The sequence below is a fragment of the Bemisia tabaci genome, chromosome 7, assembly GCF_918797505.1.
Source record: "Bemisia tabaci chromosome 7, PGI_BMITA_v3".
Classification (NCBI taxonomy): domain Eukaryota; kingdom Metazoa; phylum Arthropoda; class Insecta; order Hemiptera; family Aleyrodidae; genus Bemisia; species Bemisia tabaci.
Window position 1 is genome coordinate 25,598,273 of NC_092799.1, and position 18,262 is coordinate 25,616,534.

Consider the following 18,262-nt stretch of genomic DNA (forward strand, 5'->3'; position numbering starts at 1 on the left):
ATTTTGTTGAAATTCTAGCGCCACCAGTGAATCAGTGGAATGTAAGAACTGGTGCAGATTTATTCGTAAATCCGACATCCAGACTTTTCTCATCCGGTCTGGATTTTGAGGATGAGATGGAATTAGTTCTTGCGGAGAGCAGGAGAATAGCAGAACAGGAAGATAGACTCCGCTCGATGTATTATGAGCAGCATTTAGCATCCCAGGTCCTAGAACAGCAGCCTCAGTACTATGAAGCTCCTCCCAAAGAGTGAGTTCTGACAGTTACTTCAGTTAACTTTCTTTGAATCTCATTTATTACGCAGGGCCGGACTGGCTAAGGCAGCTAGGCAGCGATCGCTGCCTAAGAATTGTCGGCTCAGGGGCCCCCTCGGGGCCCCTGAGCCGACAATTCCTGAATTTATTCTTCAATAAATGAAATGAATCCATGAAAAGGTGAAAAATCCTTGAATTTATTCTTCAATAAATGAAGTGAATCCTTGAAAAACCCTCGTTTTTTCCAATCCTTGAGGGTTTAACTCATAATACCTTCTCTGAGGCCCCTACGGCCGGAAAAAGGTAACCTCAGGGGCCCCTGAAAAGATGCCAGCAAGGGCCCCTCAGCGATCGAAAAATATGAGCTTCAAGGGCCCTGGAGCGGCCCTCGAAGCTATATTTTCCCAGCCTCTAAGGGTTTTTTACTTTGAACAGCATGACTCTTTCTCTGAGACCCCTATAGCCCGAAGAAAGTCACTTCTGGGGCCCTTGAAAAGATGTCAGCAGAGGCCCCTGACCCTGGGCTCAAAAAAAGAGTTTCACTTTCAGGGGCCCTTCCGGGTCTCGAAAGCTCTTTTTTCCGGTCTTTGAAGGTTACTCACTTTAAAATGACTTCTTTTTTGAGGCGCCCCTACTGGTCCTGCAGCCGGGAGAAGGTAACTTCAGGGACGGGGCCTCTGTGAAGATACCAGCAGAGGCCCCTGCGTAAAGTTTGAGGAGGTTATGTGCTTCTTTATCAACAAGAGGAATCGCCGAATTTTTCAAAAAATATCTGAAAAATAGGTGACATTTTCGGAGGCGCTTTTCATTAAATTTCAATGCGGAAAGAGTCTAAACTTCTATTTTCAGGGGTTAAATTTTCAAAATTTTCCGGGGGAGGACCCCTGGACCCCCCTCCATCCCGGGGGACGACCCCCCAGACCCCCCATAGGGGCCCAGTTTTTACGTCAGGGGCCCCAAAATCCTAGTAGCTGCCTAACTTTTTTTACGCCAGTCCGACTCTGTTATTACGTTCATGTTTTTTTTTTTTTTTTACCGAGTTTTGAGTAGTGTCCCTCCTTCACCTAGTGTTTTTTTATTAATTGACCACTCGACAAGGTATGAATTTAAGCATTCTGATACATGTTTCCTCTTCAAAACTTCATGTAGAATACAATTTGTGCCATGAAAATAATTGAAATTAGCTCCAAACCAAGATAACAATGGTTTAATTTAAGTAGAATTTGTTTTTAAAAAATTGGTTTCCACGACCCAAAAAAAAAAAAATAAAATAAACAAAAGTTCACCAAAATCAAATCACGCACTTTAACGGTTTTTGCTGGCTTCTCAATAAGCAGTGTTCCTTCCTCACCCAGTGTTTTTCTAAGTGTAAACAACTTTGAATCGCTGAGTCTAAGTGCTGAGATTGAGGATGTCATATTTTCATACTGTAGAGACTGTCACTGTAATTTTAAAGGTGCGATTAAATTTTAGAAGATTTTTGTTTTCCTATGAGCAGGAAGTTTGAATTCATGCATCAAAAAACGTTAAATTTTCTTTTATTCTGAATTCATGATTTGTTGATTCAATATCTAGACAATAGCCTTTTTTGGCTTTCTAAGAAACAGAACAAAATATTATGACGGAGCACCAATATTTGAAAGATGATAATTGAAACGGAACACAGAAGCTATTGCTCTCTTTTTTTAATTTCTTAATCCAGTGATACTTAGTGAGATTAAGGTCAAACAAAGCAGATTTACTTAAGATAAATGGGCGTATTTTGTCCTACAAAGGAGACAAATGTTTCCTTAGAAAAGTTCGTCGGCATACAGTTTATGTTTTTATGTATGTTTGACTGCAAAATTTAAAAACTACCTTTGTTTTTTCCTAGCATGCATCTTCTATAAAAGTCTATTCAGTTTTCTATAAAATCCTATTTATTCAGGGAATTCCTAGTTTTCAGGGAATATTTCGATTTCTCAGAAATTATTGCAAGAAGTTATTGGCCCTTTTGAATTCAGCACTAAAAATCCGTTGAGTATCATCTCTCATTTAAAAAATATGCATTATTATTGTTATTTATTTTCATGGATTTTCCAATCGCAACTATTTTCCTTGTTTGTTTTCTTTCAGTGTACCGTTCAGCAGCAGAAATGATGCCTCCATTTTTTATGATGACTCTGAAGATACAAACCGTGATATCTATGCGGATAGCAACAATGACTCTGGTGATGAATGGCAGCCAGTACTGAATAAGAGTTCTACGAAGGCTCGGGAGTCTCTAAAGAGCTGCGCTAAAAGCGAAAAGAAGATCAGAGAAAGTTCTACAGGCACTAAAGTAGAAGAATCCAAAGTCTCTGTTTCCACGGGTGCTGTGCCAAAAGCGAAGTCCAAAAGCAAGAAGTCTAAAAAGGAATCTAAGAAAGAAGTAGACTTTGCCACCATCGTAGAAACAAAACTTAGCGAGCCCCAATATCCTCCCAAAGAGCAGAGGGTAAAGAAGTCCAAATCTAGTCAGAAATCGAGGAACACTAATTCAGCTGAAACTAGACTTCATAATTTAGGAATCGACAATGACTTCGGCTGTTATGAAACTGAAACATGCCAGATGAATTCCATTGAATGTCGCAGTCTATTAGAAACCCACCAGGAAGATAGTGAATTTGACCATCCTGTTGAGCATCATGAGGAGGAACACTACAATAGTGATGATAATCGTCCCTCTGAACATTATTTTGAAGATTATGAGGAGAAACACTACAACAGTGATGACAATCATCCCTCTGAACATTATGTTGAAGATTATGAGGACGAACCATACGATTCTGAAGCTGAGGCAGAGATCAGTGATGAAATTGAGCAGGATCATGAATTCAGAACTTCACCAGAACCTACACTATTAGATAATGAAGAGGATTGTTTTTCAGAAATTGAAACTGAAAATTATGATTTTTATCCAGAAACAAGTCATGTTCCAGTTGTAACAAGGGAATCTCACCCAGAGTTGTTTGACCCTGACAATTTCATAGACTATTTTGGCTCTTCAAAGGACGATGAGTTTTTACCGTTTTTGAAGAATCTTCCTGCACCCATCATAAAACCTGCATGTAAATTTTATCAAGATAATCCACCTCGTCCCAAAATAGCTGTCAGTAAACTCAGAGACATCTTGCAGACCGTCCAAGGTGCAGAATCCTCAGAAAGCCGTCGTAACGACTGTGTCTCTGAAGAGCAAAAAGATGAAAGTTCCTCATCTGGAAATATTGTAGATAATGAAAAAGATCTCAGCAAAAGGCCCCGTTTGCCTGGATCTGGTCGGTTAAAAATCCCATCAAGGTCTTTTAAACCATCCAACAACCAAATCTCAAACGCTGAAAAACTGCAACGTATTTTGAGCGGCACGGAGGGAGACGAGTTGGCTGAAAATGCAGCTTCTGTTGCGCCTGACAAAACTGATTCCTCAAAGTTTTCTCCATTGTTAGAGCCAATTTATGAGGGAAAGGGTGCTTCATCAATTGAATCAAATCAAGGCTTAAATAGTCATCACTTGCCTGAGCAAAATCCCGTACAAGCATTAGATCTCCCTGAAAGCTTGATTAAAGCTCTAGCTGAGGAAATTAAAAAATTAAACCTTCCAGATTCCCCTGATTTACATAAAAATATACAGCAGATAGTAGAGATATCCCTAAAAGATCCGTCATCGTCTTTGTCAAAACTGCTTGCAGCTCAGCAGGCGGCCAAAATTAATGGTGAGCTACCCGCTGAAACAGGTGTGACAGCCGAGTTGCACAATAACCCTCCTACTGTTAACAGTAGTATTCATTCATTGCCTTCTAATTCAGGTTCTAGTGATTCTTTACCAAGCGCAGACCAAATTACTGATTCACGTAACTCAAAGCATCATATTAATAACTCAATATTTCAAAAAACTCCACAACTTTCAAATAATTCATGTAATCATCCTTACAGCCAGATGACATTAAATGGTGGCATGGAAATGTCCTCTTATGAAATTGTTAACAATCAGACTACTGCTAGTCACTCTGATCAGTGGTCTCCGCAAGATGTTCCTACCAATTGTGCAGTTCCCTCTATTTCCAAACATAATTACTTCAGTGGAAATTCAGAAATGACTTCAACTCTAAGTGAAGAGGCAATAGTTCATATTTTAAAGCAAACAGTAGTATCTGTAGCAGGAGACAGTGGTATCGTTTTTGTAAACAGTGTTGATTTTACAAATATGCTCCCTATATTAGTTAAAACCATCCAGAACCAAGTTAGTAACTGCGCGGACCAAGAGCTCTTTGTTCAGTCATTTGCCCGTGAATTTATTTTCTCCTCTGGAGTTTTTAGTCGGACTCAGCCACCTCCAGGTTTTAATGCTCAAACTATGGATGGACAAACTACTGGCAGTCTACCACATTCAAACATTCCAGATCATATAAATTCAACCATGTACACCAGCACACCCAGTGCTCTAGGAGCTCCTTATGTCGTTAATGCAGGACAAAACAATATGCCCAGGGACTATTATCCACCTGGCCTCTCAGTTCCTAGTGCAATGTACAACCAATTTTACACCAACATCAATACATAGTTGTATTCTATTTTCTCTCGATTCATATTATTTTTTGTTGTCCAAAAATTCAAGCTAAAGGGTGAGAAATAATTAATGACCGGCCATTATACCGTAAGTTCAGTTTATTGTAAAATGGGGAGCAAATGAGTCGGAGAAGCTTATGCTATTTTTATTTAATTGTATGATACATAGAACTTGCGGTATATTGGTCAGGTGTTAAGTACTTCTCACATCTTGTAAAATACATGAACATTATGTAAACCATGCTTACGTAAGCTCAAATACATTTGACTGAATAAGTTTAGAATAGATTAAATTTTTACTTTACCTTAACTGACCATTTTTAAGAAAAATTCGGATCTTTTCATTGTTTTAAAGAAGACCTAGTGGTTTTAATGAGCTGCTTCAGACACAGGTACCAAACTTGAGAACTTAAAGCACTGATAAAGGTGCACAGAAGCATTATCACATGTAACGTGAGATAGTCTATCCAGAAAGTGGTTTCACACATCTGATATTTATTGGCTTAAATGTAATTTTATGGTCTTCCACGAATACTACACTCATTTTAGCGTTTGTTTATGAACCCTAATAATGTGATGGAATTCAATTTGTGATATGTAATGATGCCCTTTGTTAAGTTATGTCTAAATAATGACGTATAATCATCAACTTTGATATTCTGTCTTGATTTCTGCCGTGTCAGCTTTCTTGAATCATAGAAGATATCCCGATTTTTCCTTCCTTACGCATACTTCTGAATTCAGTGTTTAATTGGAAACGTATGCTATGTATTTTTTGAAGAAGCAAACAAACCAGAATACTTGTGTTTGATTCTCGGCAAAATTCATTCTTTAAAGTACAATCGATTGAGATGCGTTACTCATTTATTTGAAATACTTTATGAATGATTTTTTGGGTTAAATGTCAGTTGGTGTACACAAGGTTTGGAAATTCCACCATGGATGTATAAATCATTATTAAATGTAATTCTATCCCAAGCTCTTCATTGCTTGATCAACTTTGACTGCATTTTACAAAAGTAGACAAAAAAGATGGGAAAGGAAAACAAAATAAGGTCCCTCTCCCGGTGCTCTCCCCTCTTCAGGCTAAATGATCATTCTAAAGCCCCTTGGATTCTTCATGCTGAAATTCTTTCTCCTTTTTCTTATTCTCATGTGTTCTTGTTAGAGTTTTCTCTTATAGTTTTACTTTGTGATATTTTTGTTGGTAATTATTTTTTCATAGCCTGTACAAAATTACCTTTGTTTTGTTTGTGAAGAAGTCAGTGTTTATTTTATGTAAAAATTCTAAACAGTATTTGATGTAACAAATTAAACGGAATTAGGGTCGCTAGAAATGTTTAGGTTTTTGTGAATGCACGTGGGGGCATAATTGCAGTAGTCTAAATTTTCAAGTCTACATTTTGGACAAAAATTATATATTTACAAGAAGTTTTGAATGCGCCATTTTTAAAATCCAACAGCCCAGCTTACAGAGAAATATAATTGGAGACCTATAATTTTGTGCTCTGTTGTAGTTTGCACCATTTAATGAAAAAAGACAAGTTCTTTCAGAAGTGAATTTCCTCATCTGCCTCAATTTACTGTGAACTTATTTTTTATTATGTATATCTTTTGTCATTAATGTTCTGTACTCCTATTTCAGTCTATTTCGGTATCTGGTTTTCTATCAGCTGTTACTTGCGAGTGCTGACAAAGCAATTTAGAGAGATGTTATGATGGGTCATGTTCTATTATCTGTCTGTACAACTCAGAAGCTAGGCACTTATGACCCAATGCATCCTAAACCAAGAAATATGTTTATGAGACCTCTAATTTTTTGACTTGGAGGTTTTAGATGAAAGTCTATCACATAGTTACTAAAAAAACTTGTAATCCAGGCTTGTAAAAAAATGAGTGGATGTATGAGCAACAAATGACTTTTTACAAATGAGTCTCACAAGTCTCCAGCTTAATGATAATTAGATTTGTAACTGAAACTTTCTTTTCTCTGAATTGTGCTTCATACTTATGTAATACTTTCAACTTTTTAATGTAGATTAACTTTTACGCTTTACACTTAAACATAGTCTCTCCTCTCCTGTATGCAGGATTGCAGAGTTACTTCATTTTTCACTAGACTATTATTTTCTTCCATCCTCAAATTTTTTATTTTTAAGCTTAAATTCTTTCTAAGTGTACAAGAATCGGCTAAATTCGCTCAACTAACTTCTACTTTTTTTATACTTATTCTGCCTATTCTAGTTTCTGTATCCTTGATCAAATTTGTGTTTGATGAAGGAAAAACTGCGTGTAACTTTGTCAATGATTATTTTTTAATTAGTTCATTTTTAAGGGGGGATCAAATCGCCACCTTCCAGCCAAAAAATCAGCCATTTACGCTTGGATGCTATTTTGCTAGACATTTCAATATTGTTTTATTTTGTTTTTGAAAACTTTTGTCCATACTTTCTTGAAAATTTTAAGGATTTATCTTGAAAATGGGAATATTCGTAAATATATCTTCGTAGTGATTTTGTTCATTACTTTATTCATAAAAAATTGTAAAAGTTTCAGAAGTTCGGCAACATATTGTCTAAGTCCCAATGGTGTTTGCTCGTGATACTATGGCTGGAAGGTGATGAATTGTATTTAATCAATTTATGTATGTATCAAATATTTTTTGTAAGTTTCATTGCTGGTGATGAATTTTTTCACACCTGCTTCCATAAGTGATTTCAAATTATTATTCCTCTCCTCTCGAAGGATTGTGAGCCTATGATTTCCGCCTCCTGACTTAGTTTTCTTTTTTTTTCTACAAATGGAGTATTATATATAGTGTGCCTTATTAATTTTCTTTCCTCGTTGTCATGTTGAAAGACATTTACTTAAAGTAAAGGATTCACACCATTTGTTTTAAATTCTATTCGCCAATGTGGGCGAATGTTTATCCCTGCGACTTTTGATCTTAAATAACTGAAACAAATTTTTGTTTAAGTGTTTCTCTTTAATGCTCTAGTTTGATTTCTGAAAATTAAGGCAAATAAACATCTGATTTTTTCTATTTTGATTAATTTTTTTTTTTTTTCAACCTCTTACATAATTTATTTCAGAAATTTACCCAAAAAATGTACACATTTTTAGTTTTGTGTGTTGCATGATTGCTTGAGTTGAGAAATATATCTCCAATGCGACATTTCAAAATATCTCTTTATACCAATTAACCGAAATATCCATCGGAAATTTTCTGCTAATTTTTTTAAATAAGTAAAGCAAATTCCTAAGAAGCTTCAAAGAAAACTGTCAGGATCTTCTCTTTTAAGTAAAAAGAAATAAAACATAGGCAGAGATTTGCAATGTTGCAATCGGGGGCACACATTTTCAATTTGAATTTTTTGTAAAAAATACATTTTAAACCAATTTGAACAATTTTTAGAATTCTGAAAAATTTTCATGTTAATTTTACATCCGCTTTACTTGAAAAATCCCAGAACGGGCTTCCTAATTCGTATTCTCAATAAGTACTTAGTTGATTAATTTTTGCCTAAGTCCCAAAACTTTCAATGCCACCAGGGCGGTTAGAGTAATAGCTATGACTATTAGAAAAGCTTTCACGAAACTCATAAATTCAAGAGCCCCTTTGAGAACTATTAATTTCAGGAGAGAGAAAACTTTCTTCATCTTTTTTCCCTTTTTTTTTCCTTCTTAATTTCAGTAAAAAAAATATAAAAAAAACTCTTTGATGAAAAAGGTCTGCTACGATTTTTAAACAAGTAAATTGCTAAGAAGAAAAAAAGTGATTGAAGGCTCATAAATAATTAGTTTCCTTATTGTATTTTCTTCTGGACGTTTTAATTGGTAGCGCCGACTTCGTAAATTGTTTTCCATGGGGAAAGATTAATTTAGGCGCCTTGCATGGGAGGCGCTGTGCTAGGTGCTGTCTTTCTGAAGTTCCCCTTCAATTTTGCCACATAGGCAACGAATATACCAGGGAGTGTGAATCATCTATTCGGAAAGCACTTATATAGATCCAAGAAAATTTAAATACGATACGAACTTCCAAACGATATTGTTTAACCTATAGGCAGTCGTTGCCTACCTGAAGGTCGCCTTCAATTTTCCTGCATAGGCTACGTGCCTATCTGAAAGCACGAATCGTTTAGTCCTGTTTTCTGCCAGAAGAGAGAGTGAGAAGCCATTTTATTGATTGGACAAATTTCAACCCAGAACATGACAGGTTCAAACATTCATTCACCATCTTTTTCTCGAAATTTCATTTTCTGAACTGTAGGTATGCTTCAAAACGGCTCAATTTTATTCAAGTGAAACATTTTTTTTTTTTTTTTTTTTTTTTTTTTTTTTTTTTTTAACTTCAAATAGCCCACAAGGGCTAATCCTGCGCTTCAATCCCGTCCCCCCTCCGTCCCTAACAACCAGTCCCAGGCAACCATTGTTTGACCATCAAACTCGGGTCGCCTGGCCGGGAATCGAACCCGGGACCACCCGATCGTAGAGCTAGCGCTACACCGCTACAACCACTACACCACCTTAGGAGGCCGACAAACCCCTCCTTTTTGTCCCTTCTTCCAGCCAAAATATCCGCAATAAAACTCTTTGTATCGTTTTGAGACCTACCATAAATGGAAACATGGAGGTGATCATTTCTCCAAAGATCTAACGCAGCCTCTGAGATGGAAAACGGAAGAAAGAATCACTGGTGACCGAAGAAAATGAGAGACTTTAACCCTTAGATGTCCAAGCTCGGCAGATTGACTCGCGGCTTTCTAAAAACACGTGCCTTGCGGGTTGTATGGGCAGGTGCATACGAGCTTTAGACATGTACATCGTCAAAAATAATCAGGCATTAAATTGAAAAAAAAAAGGAAAAAATTGAGTGTCAGGGAATTTCTCTGGGCGACTACCTCTAGAAAGCCTAAGTCGGGTCAAATTGACCCAAAATCTTTTCTGGGAGAGTTATTGGGCCATTACACAGGAGCTTTACGTATAGATCTACTTAATACATCCTAGAGGAGACTTCATTAGCACCATTGAGCGGCGGAGCATTGCGAATTTACTCCTCGCCCCTTCGCGCCTTCAATTTTGCATATGCAACACGGACATTCGTTAAGCACGAACAGTTGTATCTCTGCGCCGTCATGAACGCGTTTCCTTTTCCTTGCTCTGTTTCCATCGTGTGTTTGCCTTATTTTTAGTGATGTTTCAAGGAATGCGTGAGCAACACAGAAGACGTGATCCGGCCTCGTTTTTTAACTTTTCTCCGAAATATGAGCGACACAGCATTAGGAGCATAGAGCGGCGGAGCATTGCGAATTCACGCCTCGCGCCATCGTGCCTTCAATTTTGCAGATGCAACACGGACATTCATCAAGCACGAATAGTTGTATCTCTGCGCCGCATCCGTTCCCTTGCTTTACATCCATGATATTCCGTTTGTGGTTTTTTTTTTCTTCTTCTTCTTCTAGTCGATTTGATCAGATTCGGGACTTGGCGTTTAAAAAAAAGACTGGGCCATCTAAGGGTGAATAATTATTTTCCTTAATAATTTCTTATTTCGTTTTTCGTACACAAAGGGAAATACTAAACACGCTAAAGAGCATGAGAGCCAATAAACTTCATAACATTTTTGTAACTCCTTCCCTGGTTCCTTTCTTAGCATTAATCGGGTGTTCCTAAAACCTTCTCTTACAGGGCGCTTAAATTAATATTATATTACTTGAAAAAAAAAGAAAAAAAGTGAGAAAAAAAATCATAAATCCGGCACTATAAGCAGATGACTTTGTTCAGAAAATTTTCCAGAGGTTTTTTGACGATTCGATGATTGCCTGGGCCATGTTTTGCAGCAGTGTGCTGTCGTGCTAAAGAAGAACGCCGTATAAACATTCGAGAGTTGTCAAATTTCCTTTGATGGATCGTTCATTTTTAAGGAAATTCATGAATATTTTTCCTTCACGTTTCCAGGAATTTTAGGTGAAATTGTGAACAAAATAATCTGAAAAATTAGAGAAAAACATATCCATACCTAAATTTACCAGAAAATTCGTGTTTCGTCAAAGGAAATTTGGCAACGCGTGAGGGTTCATACGGCGTTTTTCCTTAGCACGGCAGTATGGCAGAAACAAGCGCGCGTCGCATCAAGTTGTGTAGCATAACAAATGATCCAGAATAAGCGCGTGTCTGTATTGAATAAGCGTGTCCAGGAAAATACTTCTCAGAACTTGGTGCTACTAATTAGCGTTCGTTTTCTCGATTCTGTTTGAGCCGCATTCTGGTGCGGTGCGGCATGACGTCATAACAGGACGGTTTCCATAAAAGAGCGAGGAGACGGGATATTATTTTGTTCATGCAAATTTTTAGCGAGGTCAGTTCGTAAAAGAATGGTTATGACAAATAGCTGGAGAACAACCACCTGTGTAAGAGAACTGAGAGACAAACAGAAGTAATATATTTTAGAAAACCCGCACTGACAATCTAGGCAATGCAATTCGGTAAGGCCAAAATTAAGTTCGGAGATGAACGATGATCCATAGAGAGAAAAAAGGAGGTGTTTGTATCTCGGGCATCTTGGACTTTTTTTATGGCGTAGGTTGGTACGGACGACTTTTATCATCGATTTTCCTAAAAATTGTGTGATTAATGGAAAAAGTCATTCTATAAAAAGTATTATCATGAGTCGGAAAGTATATCATGAGCTGATTTAAGCAAACAAAATAGGACGTTATGGTCCCTGGTAAAAATTGGCGATAAGAGCTGCGTTTCAAAATACTATAGGAATTCTTATAGCCGGCTAAAGAAGGCTACAGAAAATCATACAGCTGGCTGTAGAATGCGGAGAAAATCATACGGCCGGGCTATACGAAGCGATAAAAAATGATGCAGCCGGGCTATAGTTTCTATCGCCGGGCTTTACACTTTATCGCCTGGATGTTGCTTTTTCGTCATCGATTATAAAAGGCTATAAGAAATTGTGTAGAAATTCGTGTGCTTTGGAAATCATTAAGTCTGATACGGAACCACCTTAATATTTACAAAACACACGTTATATTTTCCTTTAATACATATTTTTTTTCATCAACTAAAACGAGAATAATCCATATAGGATGTGCAAACATTTCAAAATCATGAGTTGAATAACGCTGACTCCGCCAGATTAAATATTAGAGCCTAACACAAAGCGGAGCGGCGACGCACTGGCGCCTACAAACCTAACAGGGATACTTCACGCATTGCGCAACGCGTGAAGTATCCCTGTTAGGTTTGTAGGCGCCAATGCGCGTTTCGCGCTGGCTGCCCGCCTGCCGCACCGCAGCGTGCCACGGCGCTGGAAGAAACGTATTTCACACCAGAGGTATTGCACAGTATCTGAAAGCGCTCTAATATATTTAGGTGTATTACAGCTGCGTGAAGTAAGAAATTTCTCCGCGCAGGGGGCGCCACCGCTGTGTTTTAGAGTCCGTACAGCACCACGTGAGTCCTTGAGCTTTTATAAAAGTTGAAGGAATTTCTGTTTAAATCGAAGATAAATAAGTTCTAGCTATAACATTCTTCTTCCTATTGACCCTAAAAGCAACGTGAAAAGTCATTTCTGAAGCTCTGCAATTTGATCCCAGAAAAAAGTAGGGTTAAGCATGATGACCTTGATGCAACCAATCGCGCTTGATCGCTCTCAGCAGTTGGCAGATATCTCTCTCCCACCGTGAGCTGTCTCTCTCACACTCATTGGATTCCCATAAGGAAAACGGGGATCAAATTCCAGCCTTTATTGTGCAACTTTGAAAGCTCATCTTTGACTTTACACATTCTTCAGACATGCTGCTAGAACTTATTAGCTTCAGAATTTAGAGTCTTTCTCTTCATATTTAAATAATCGCTGATTTCGGAGTCAGATTTTAGCAGCGCGACGTGGTGGATTTTTTCAGAACTAACGCTGAAGATTAACCTTAAGAATGGCAGGCATCCATCAAAAGTACGGAGCTTTCCTCTCAAAATAAATCAAGATACTACGGCCCAAAAAGAGAGCAGTGGTCCAAAAACTCATTAAGTCCTAGCATCCGTAATTAGTGACGTTTAACATACACTTTATCGCCTGGCTGTGAGTTGCTGAATCGCCATCGACTATAAAAGGCTATAAGAAATTGCATGTCTGTGTAAGAAATTGCATGAAATTGTGCATGTCTCGCCGCACCTCTTGATAATATTTTCTGGATGCTTTATTAACACCTAGTAATAGTACTTGGTATCAACTGCCACGATATTCTGTTTTTAAGTCAATTAATATCGATGCCTGGCAAAAGTCAATGAATGCAAATGCGAAATCTCCATTCCAAAGTTTAAAAATTTCAAAGTACGTTTGATCATTTTAATTATTTTTTTTAACGAACCAAAATTGCTCTCTGAAATTTTCTGTGAATAATTTGAAATGAATTTTTCACGTTTTATTTCATTCGGCGTCACCGACCTGACCTACAATTATTAACTTTTAGTATAGGAAATTAGTCAGATCAAGTCAAGCAGAGAGGAACCGAGCGGGTGGGTAGACTATTCTGTAAAGGCTCTTATTCCCAGGTGAAAATATTAACAGAATGTGTCGTTTGTGAGATGGGTGAAAAAGGAAAATTCACAGCAAATTTTCAGATAAACTGTCGATTAGTCTCAATCGCAAATATCGGTGGCTAAGGTGCGACACCACGTATCTCCATTGTAATGTTCAAAATATCTGCCCATAGTTTACATTTTCGAGGAGGGACAAGTCAAATTTACAGCTTGAAAGAGCCGTATGCAAAAACGACATTTTTCGCCCCCCCACTAAAACTTATTCAAACTTCGTCTATCAGTTACTAATACTGGAGCACTTCTTTCCCCAAATTTTCAGACCCCCAAAAAATTTTGGGGGGGCGCTAGGGGGGGTGGAAGTCAAAACCTGTGAACCTCGATATCTTTCGAACGAAACAAGATATTGAGGCCCGGTTTGGACGAAAAATCGTCTAAAATTGCATACTTTAAGATTCTAAAGGTCAAAATCCCAAAATCAAATTTTTAAATTAACTTATGTGCTTTTTTTCAGTTTTTGAGGAAAAACAATTTCTTTTAAACAGATTAAACTGAAATTTCACATTTTTTGATTTGAACCAAAACCAGTTTTTTAAATTGCTCGTCTTTTTCCGCATCCAACGAGTGGTCGTATAAGCTGGGGAACCGAACGGTTCCGGAGTTATGATTGATTGAAGTTTCCGCTCAACGCGCGCCGACCGATTTTCGCGCGCAAAAAAGTCGGATTTGACTGTTATTAAATCGGATTAAATGTTCAAACTGAGCAAAATGCATTATTAGGGACTCTTGAGGGTTGCTGAGTTCAGAAATTACAGATACTTCCAAAAAATTCACGTTTTTAAAATTACAGCTCCGTACAGGACCACTGAGCGGCCGGTCGGCGCTCAGTGGGCCTCTAAAAGCGCTACGGAGCTGTAATTTTAAAAACGTGAATTTTTTGGAAGTATCTGTAATTTCTGAACTCAGCGACCCTCAAGAATCCCTAATAATGCATTTTGCTCAGTTTGAACATTTAATCCGATTTAATAACAGTCAAATCCGACTTTTTTGCGCGCGAAAATCGGTCGGCGCGCGTTGAGCGGAAACTTCAATCAATCATAACTCCGGAACCGTTCGGTTCCCCAGCTTATACGACCACTCGTTGGATGCGGAAAAAGACGAGCAATTTAAAAAACTGGTTTTGGTTCAAATCAAAAAATGTGAAATTTCAGTTTAATCTGTTTAAAAGAAATTGTTTTTCCTCAAAAACTGAAAAAAAGCACATAAGTTAATTTAAAAATTTGATTTTGGGATTTTGACCTTTAGAATCTTAAAGTATGCAATTTTAGACGATTTTTCGTCCAAACCGGGCCTCAATATCTTGTTTCGTTCGAAAGATATCGAGGTTCACAGGTTTTGACTTCCACCCCCCCTAGCGCCCCCCCAAAATTTTTTGGGGGTCTGAAAATTTGGGGAAAGAAGTGCTCCAGTATTAGTAACTGATAGACGAAGTTTGAATAAGTTTTAGTGGGGGGGCGAAAAATGTCGTTTTTGCATACGGCTCTTTAAGAAGAATTTTCCACTGACAGAGAGGAAAAATCAAGGACGTTTTCAAAAAATTACGTCGACTAGCTTTCTAAGGAAAAGATAAAGTATGGCTGGAAGTCTACAACGTTGCAAATGAAGATTATGTAGTCTCCCGTGAAGATATCGTTAGCGATCGATATGCTAAATCCGACTTTAGTCACCGACATTCTCTCTTCTGTGGAACTCGAGATTCTTCGAGTCTCTTTTCCTTTCATAATTGCCGAAAATCCTGTACCTAAATTTGAAAAATAAGAACACTTTGCTCTTATAATTTTTTTGATGCGGTGATTATTTTCTGACATATCGGACACGGTAGATTCAACGCTGAACTCATGTGAGTTGAAATCTCTAGTCGTATGAGTTAGAATCTCTAGTCATATGAGTCGGTGAAAAGTGAATAGAGAAATTCTGCTCAAACCTATGAGTTAAATTCTATTCATATAAGTTGAAATTCTATTCATATGAGTGAAATTCTATTCATATGACTTTGATTTTCCACTCATTTGTCACCATTTTTACCAGGGGTGTCATTTTTAGGACTCTGTGACTCCATGAAATACTCATTTAAAGCAGTCAATTTGGCATTGTTTTCTGGGTAATTACATATACTAATACTACAGTTTCACACAACCGCATTCTGCAGTGCTCTCATTTCCCGGATCTAGCTCCAAATTCCGCAACTTTTGAGATTTTTCTGAATTTTTCCCGGGACTTTTGAAATTCTCGAAATGTTCTGGATCTTTTGGATTTTCCGCAACTTTCTTTGAATTTTTGAAAAAGTTCAAAAGGAATCCCGGGAATTTTGACTGTTGGGAATCGAAAATTCAGTGTTTAGTAATTTAAGGGTGAACCCTAAAGAAAGCCTAAGAAAAGATCATAATGAAAATTACATTAACACTCAATTTTGAAACAGTGTACCTACGTTGGTCAGATCATTCACCCACACCTGCTTGAATAGAACAGAACGAGTGACTGAAATGAAATTGCATTCATTTTAAGTCAAGCGTGTCGATTTCAAATGAAGTGGCTAATTCGTTGAGGCTCTCTTTGGCTCGATCGTCACTTGTTTCATTATTTCACGCCTTTATTTTAGTTTTAGTCCATTTTAGGACTTACTTAGGTATACACTTTTTAAAGATTCTTCCCTGTTTCTATCTCTGTGGGTTCTTCAGCAGGACTAAAAAATTTTCGCTAAATTTTCCTCTCTGCTTGCAGCTGCGGGAAAAGGGGCCCCGTAGCTTAGTCCTAGACTACCTTCCCTCCTGTGCGTAGAGAGAGTAGTGTAGTGTGAGTGAACAGCATATTGAGGTTGATTTTGGAAATTTTTAATGAAGTCAACAATGTTAACTTCATTGTTGACCGTCAATGTTGACTACATTAAAAACTTCCAAAATCAATTCATAAAAGAGGAATTAATTAGCTTGTGTATTTTACACTATAAACATTAAAAAACGTCCGGCTCGCGGAAAAATCATCATCAATGTGGGTCAAATTAGTCCTCGAAAACACGCACATCAGATATATGACTGAAGCTTGGTTTCAAACCCATTTCCCTCTGCATCTGATACATGTCACCTTTTATCTTGTAAAAAAAGTCACCGCACAGAAAAATTCTTCCATCGCACAATATGCCGAAAGTTGTTTCATGCTTGATTCGACTAGAGTGGTCTTTGGTTTTTAATTAGTGGAAGTGTGAACTGACGTGAACAAAAAACTCTGTTTTCTCATGTATGAATTGGTTTTGGAATATTCTAGTACGCCCATCGTATTCTACGTACAATTTGAATGAGGAATGGCAAATTATTGTTTAATTATTGCTTCGTTATTGCTTAATTTCGTTCCCTGTCTAATGGTCTATTGTTTTCCGTCCATGTCTAAAAGAAATCTCCATAGTTCATAAGAAGCTATTATTTTGAAGTCCTCTTCCTGACTCGTTCCCTTCAAAAGTTCTTACTAAGTATCATCCAGGCTTACGTCAATATTTAGTGAGTGGTAAAATGATGAGTGGTTAGGCGTCGCAGAGTGCGCCAGAAAGCGCTGTGAGAGCGACTCTTATGTATGGTAAAATGAAAAAGGACAAATAGGTGCGAAAAGGAGATGACAAAGAGGAGGAGGCCGGTGTAAAGTTGTGGTGGTCAGAGAGTATTAAGCGAAATCACATTTCGAAGTTGCGAAATTGATGCGAGTAATTTGTGTTTTTCAGAGCAGTTAGAAATTTTTCAGAGATTCTAACTACCTTAGCAAACTTCACCTTTTGTGGGTGACAAGCTTCAACAAGTAACAGCTACTTAAACATGTAAAGAGGACAAAAGTCCATAAAACCATGACGAAATATACCTGAACCATTACCAACAACGGATGCCTGCGATGTTCTAACATCACCTGTGCTTCAATATTTTAGTGGGTGGCCACACGGGTAGCGGCCCATGGCGGCAAATCTAGGGAGCGGCAAATTTTGCAATTTTTTTTAAATGTAGGTAAAACAAAATCGGATTAAGAAGAAAAAAATTACAAACGAGAAAAGGCTACAAAATCTCTCATTTCCTGAGAGTATAGTAATTTCTAATTTTGTCGTCTTTCAGTGATACAAGAGACAGCACCTAAAATTTGTCGAATTAAGAGAGAAACCAAACACACAATTTGTCCTGGAACAACGCGACTTAGGAAGAAATGATGACGAGGACTTGAGATGAAAAGGAGAAGCCCTCGGCGCGGCAATCTGCATGTAACACCTATTAGCGCCTACAAGACTGCACGAATACTTCACGCATTGCGCCAAACACAGTGCGGTCAGCGTGAAACGCATAGCGCCTACAAGACTGCGTGGATACTTCACGCGACAATATTGTAACAATATATTTATAAAAATGTTTTAAATATATTTACAAAATATATTTATGTAATTACCTTTAAAACAGTTTGTAGAATATATTTACAAAATATTTTAAAATTATTTTAGAAATATTAGTTTAAAAATATTTGTTTAATATTATGTTAAAAATATTTTATAAATATTTTTGTAATATTTAAAAATTAATTGCTAAAATGGCAAAAAATGGTTTGCGATTTCTGCAATTTTCTTTTTTTGCTAAAATGCCCACCCTCGTGGCGAGAACGACAAAACAATTTGCAAAAGTGGTAATTTTATTGTGCGAAAATGGCACTATACTTTTGCGAAATTAACATTACTAGTTTATGCTATTATGGCTAAAATTGTTGCTAGATTTTCAAAATGTTTGCCAAATTAGCGTATGGTTTTGCTCTGTTTACCAATTATTTTGCGGAACTTACTAAAATCAATCGCTAGATA

The 18,262-nt window shown here is 37.4% G+C and overlaps 1 protein-coding gene across 2 annotated transcripts in view; it reads left to right on the top strand.

The window, feature by feature from the left end:
• Nucleotides 1-7,882, top strand: part of LOC109038121 (uncharacterized) — a 15,442-nt gene extending 7,560 nt beyond the window's left edge. For both annotated transcript variants that reach the window (XM_019053076.2, XM_019053077.2), the window contains exons 5-6: nt 19-250; nt 2,371-7,882. In XM_019053076.2, the coding sequence (XP_018908621.1) occupies nt 19-250; nt 2,371-4,834 (2,696 nt within the window). In that variant the 3' untranslated portion in view covers nt 4,835-7,882. The remainder of the gene's footprint in view (nt 1-18; nt 251-2,370) is intronic.
• Nucleotides 7,883-18,262: the final 10,380 nt, after the last annotated feature.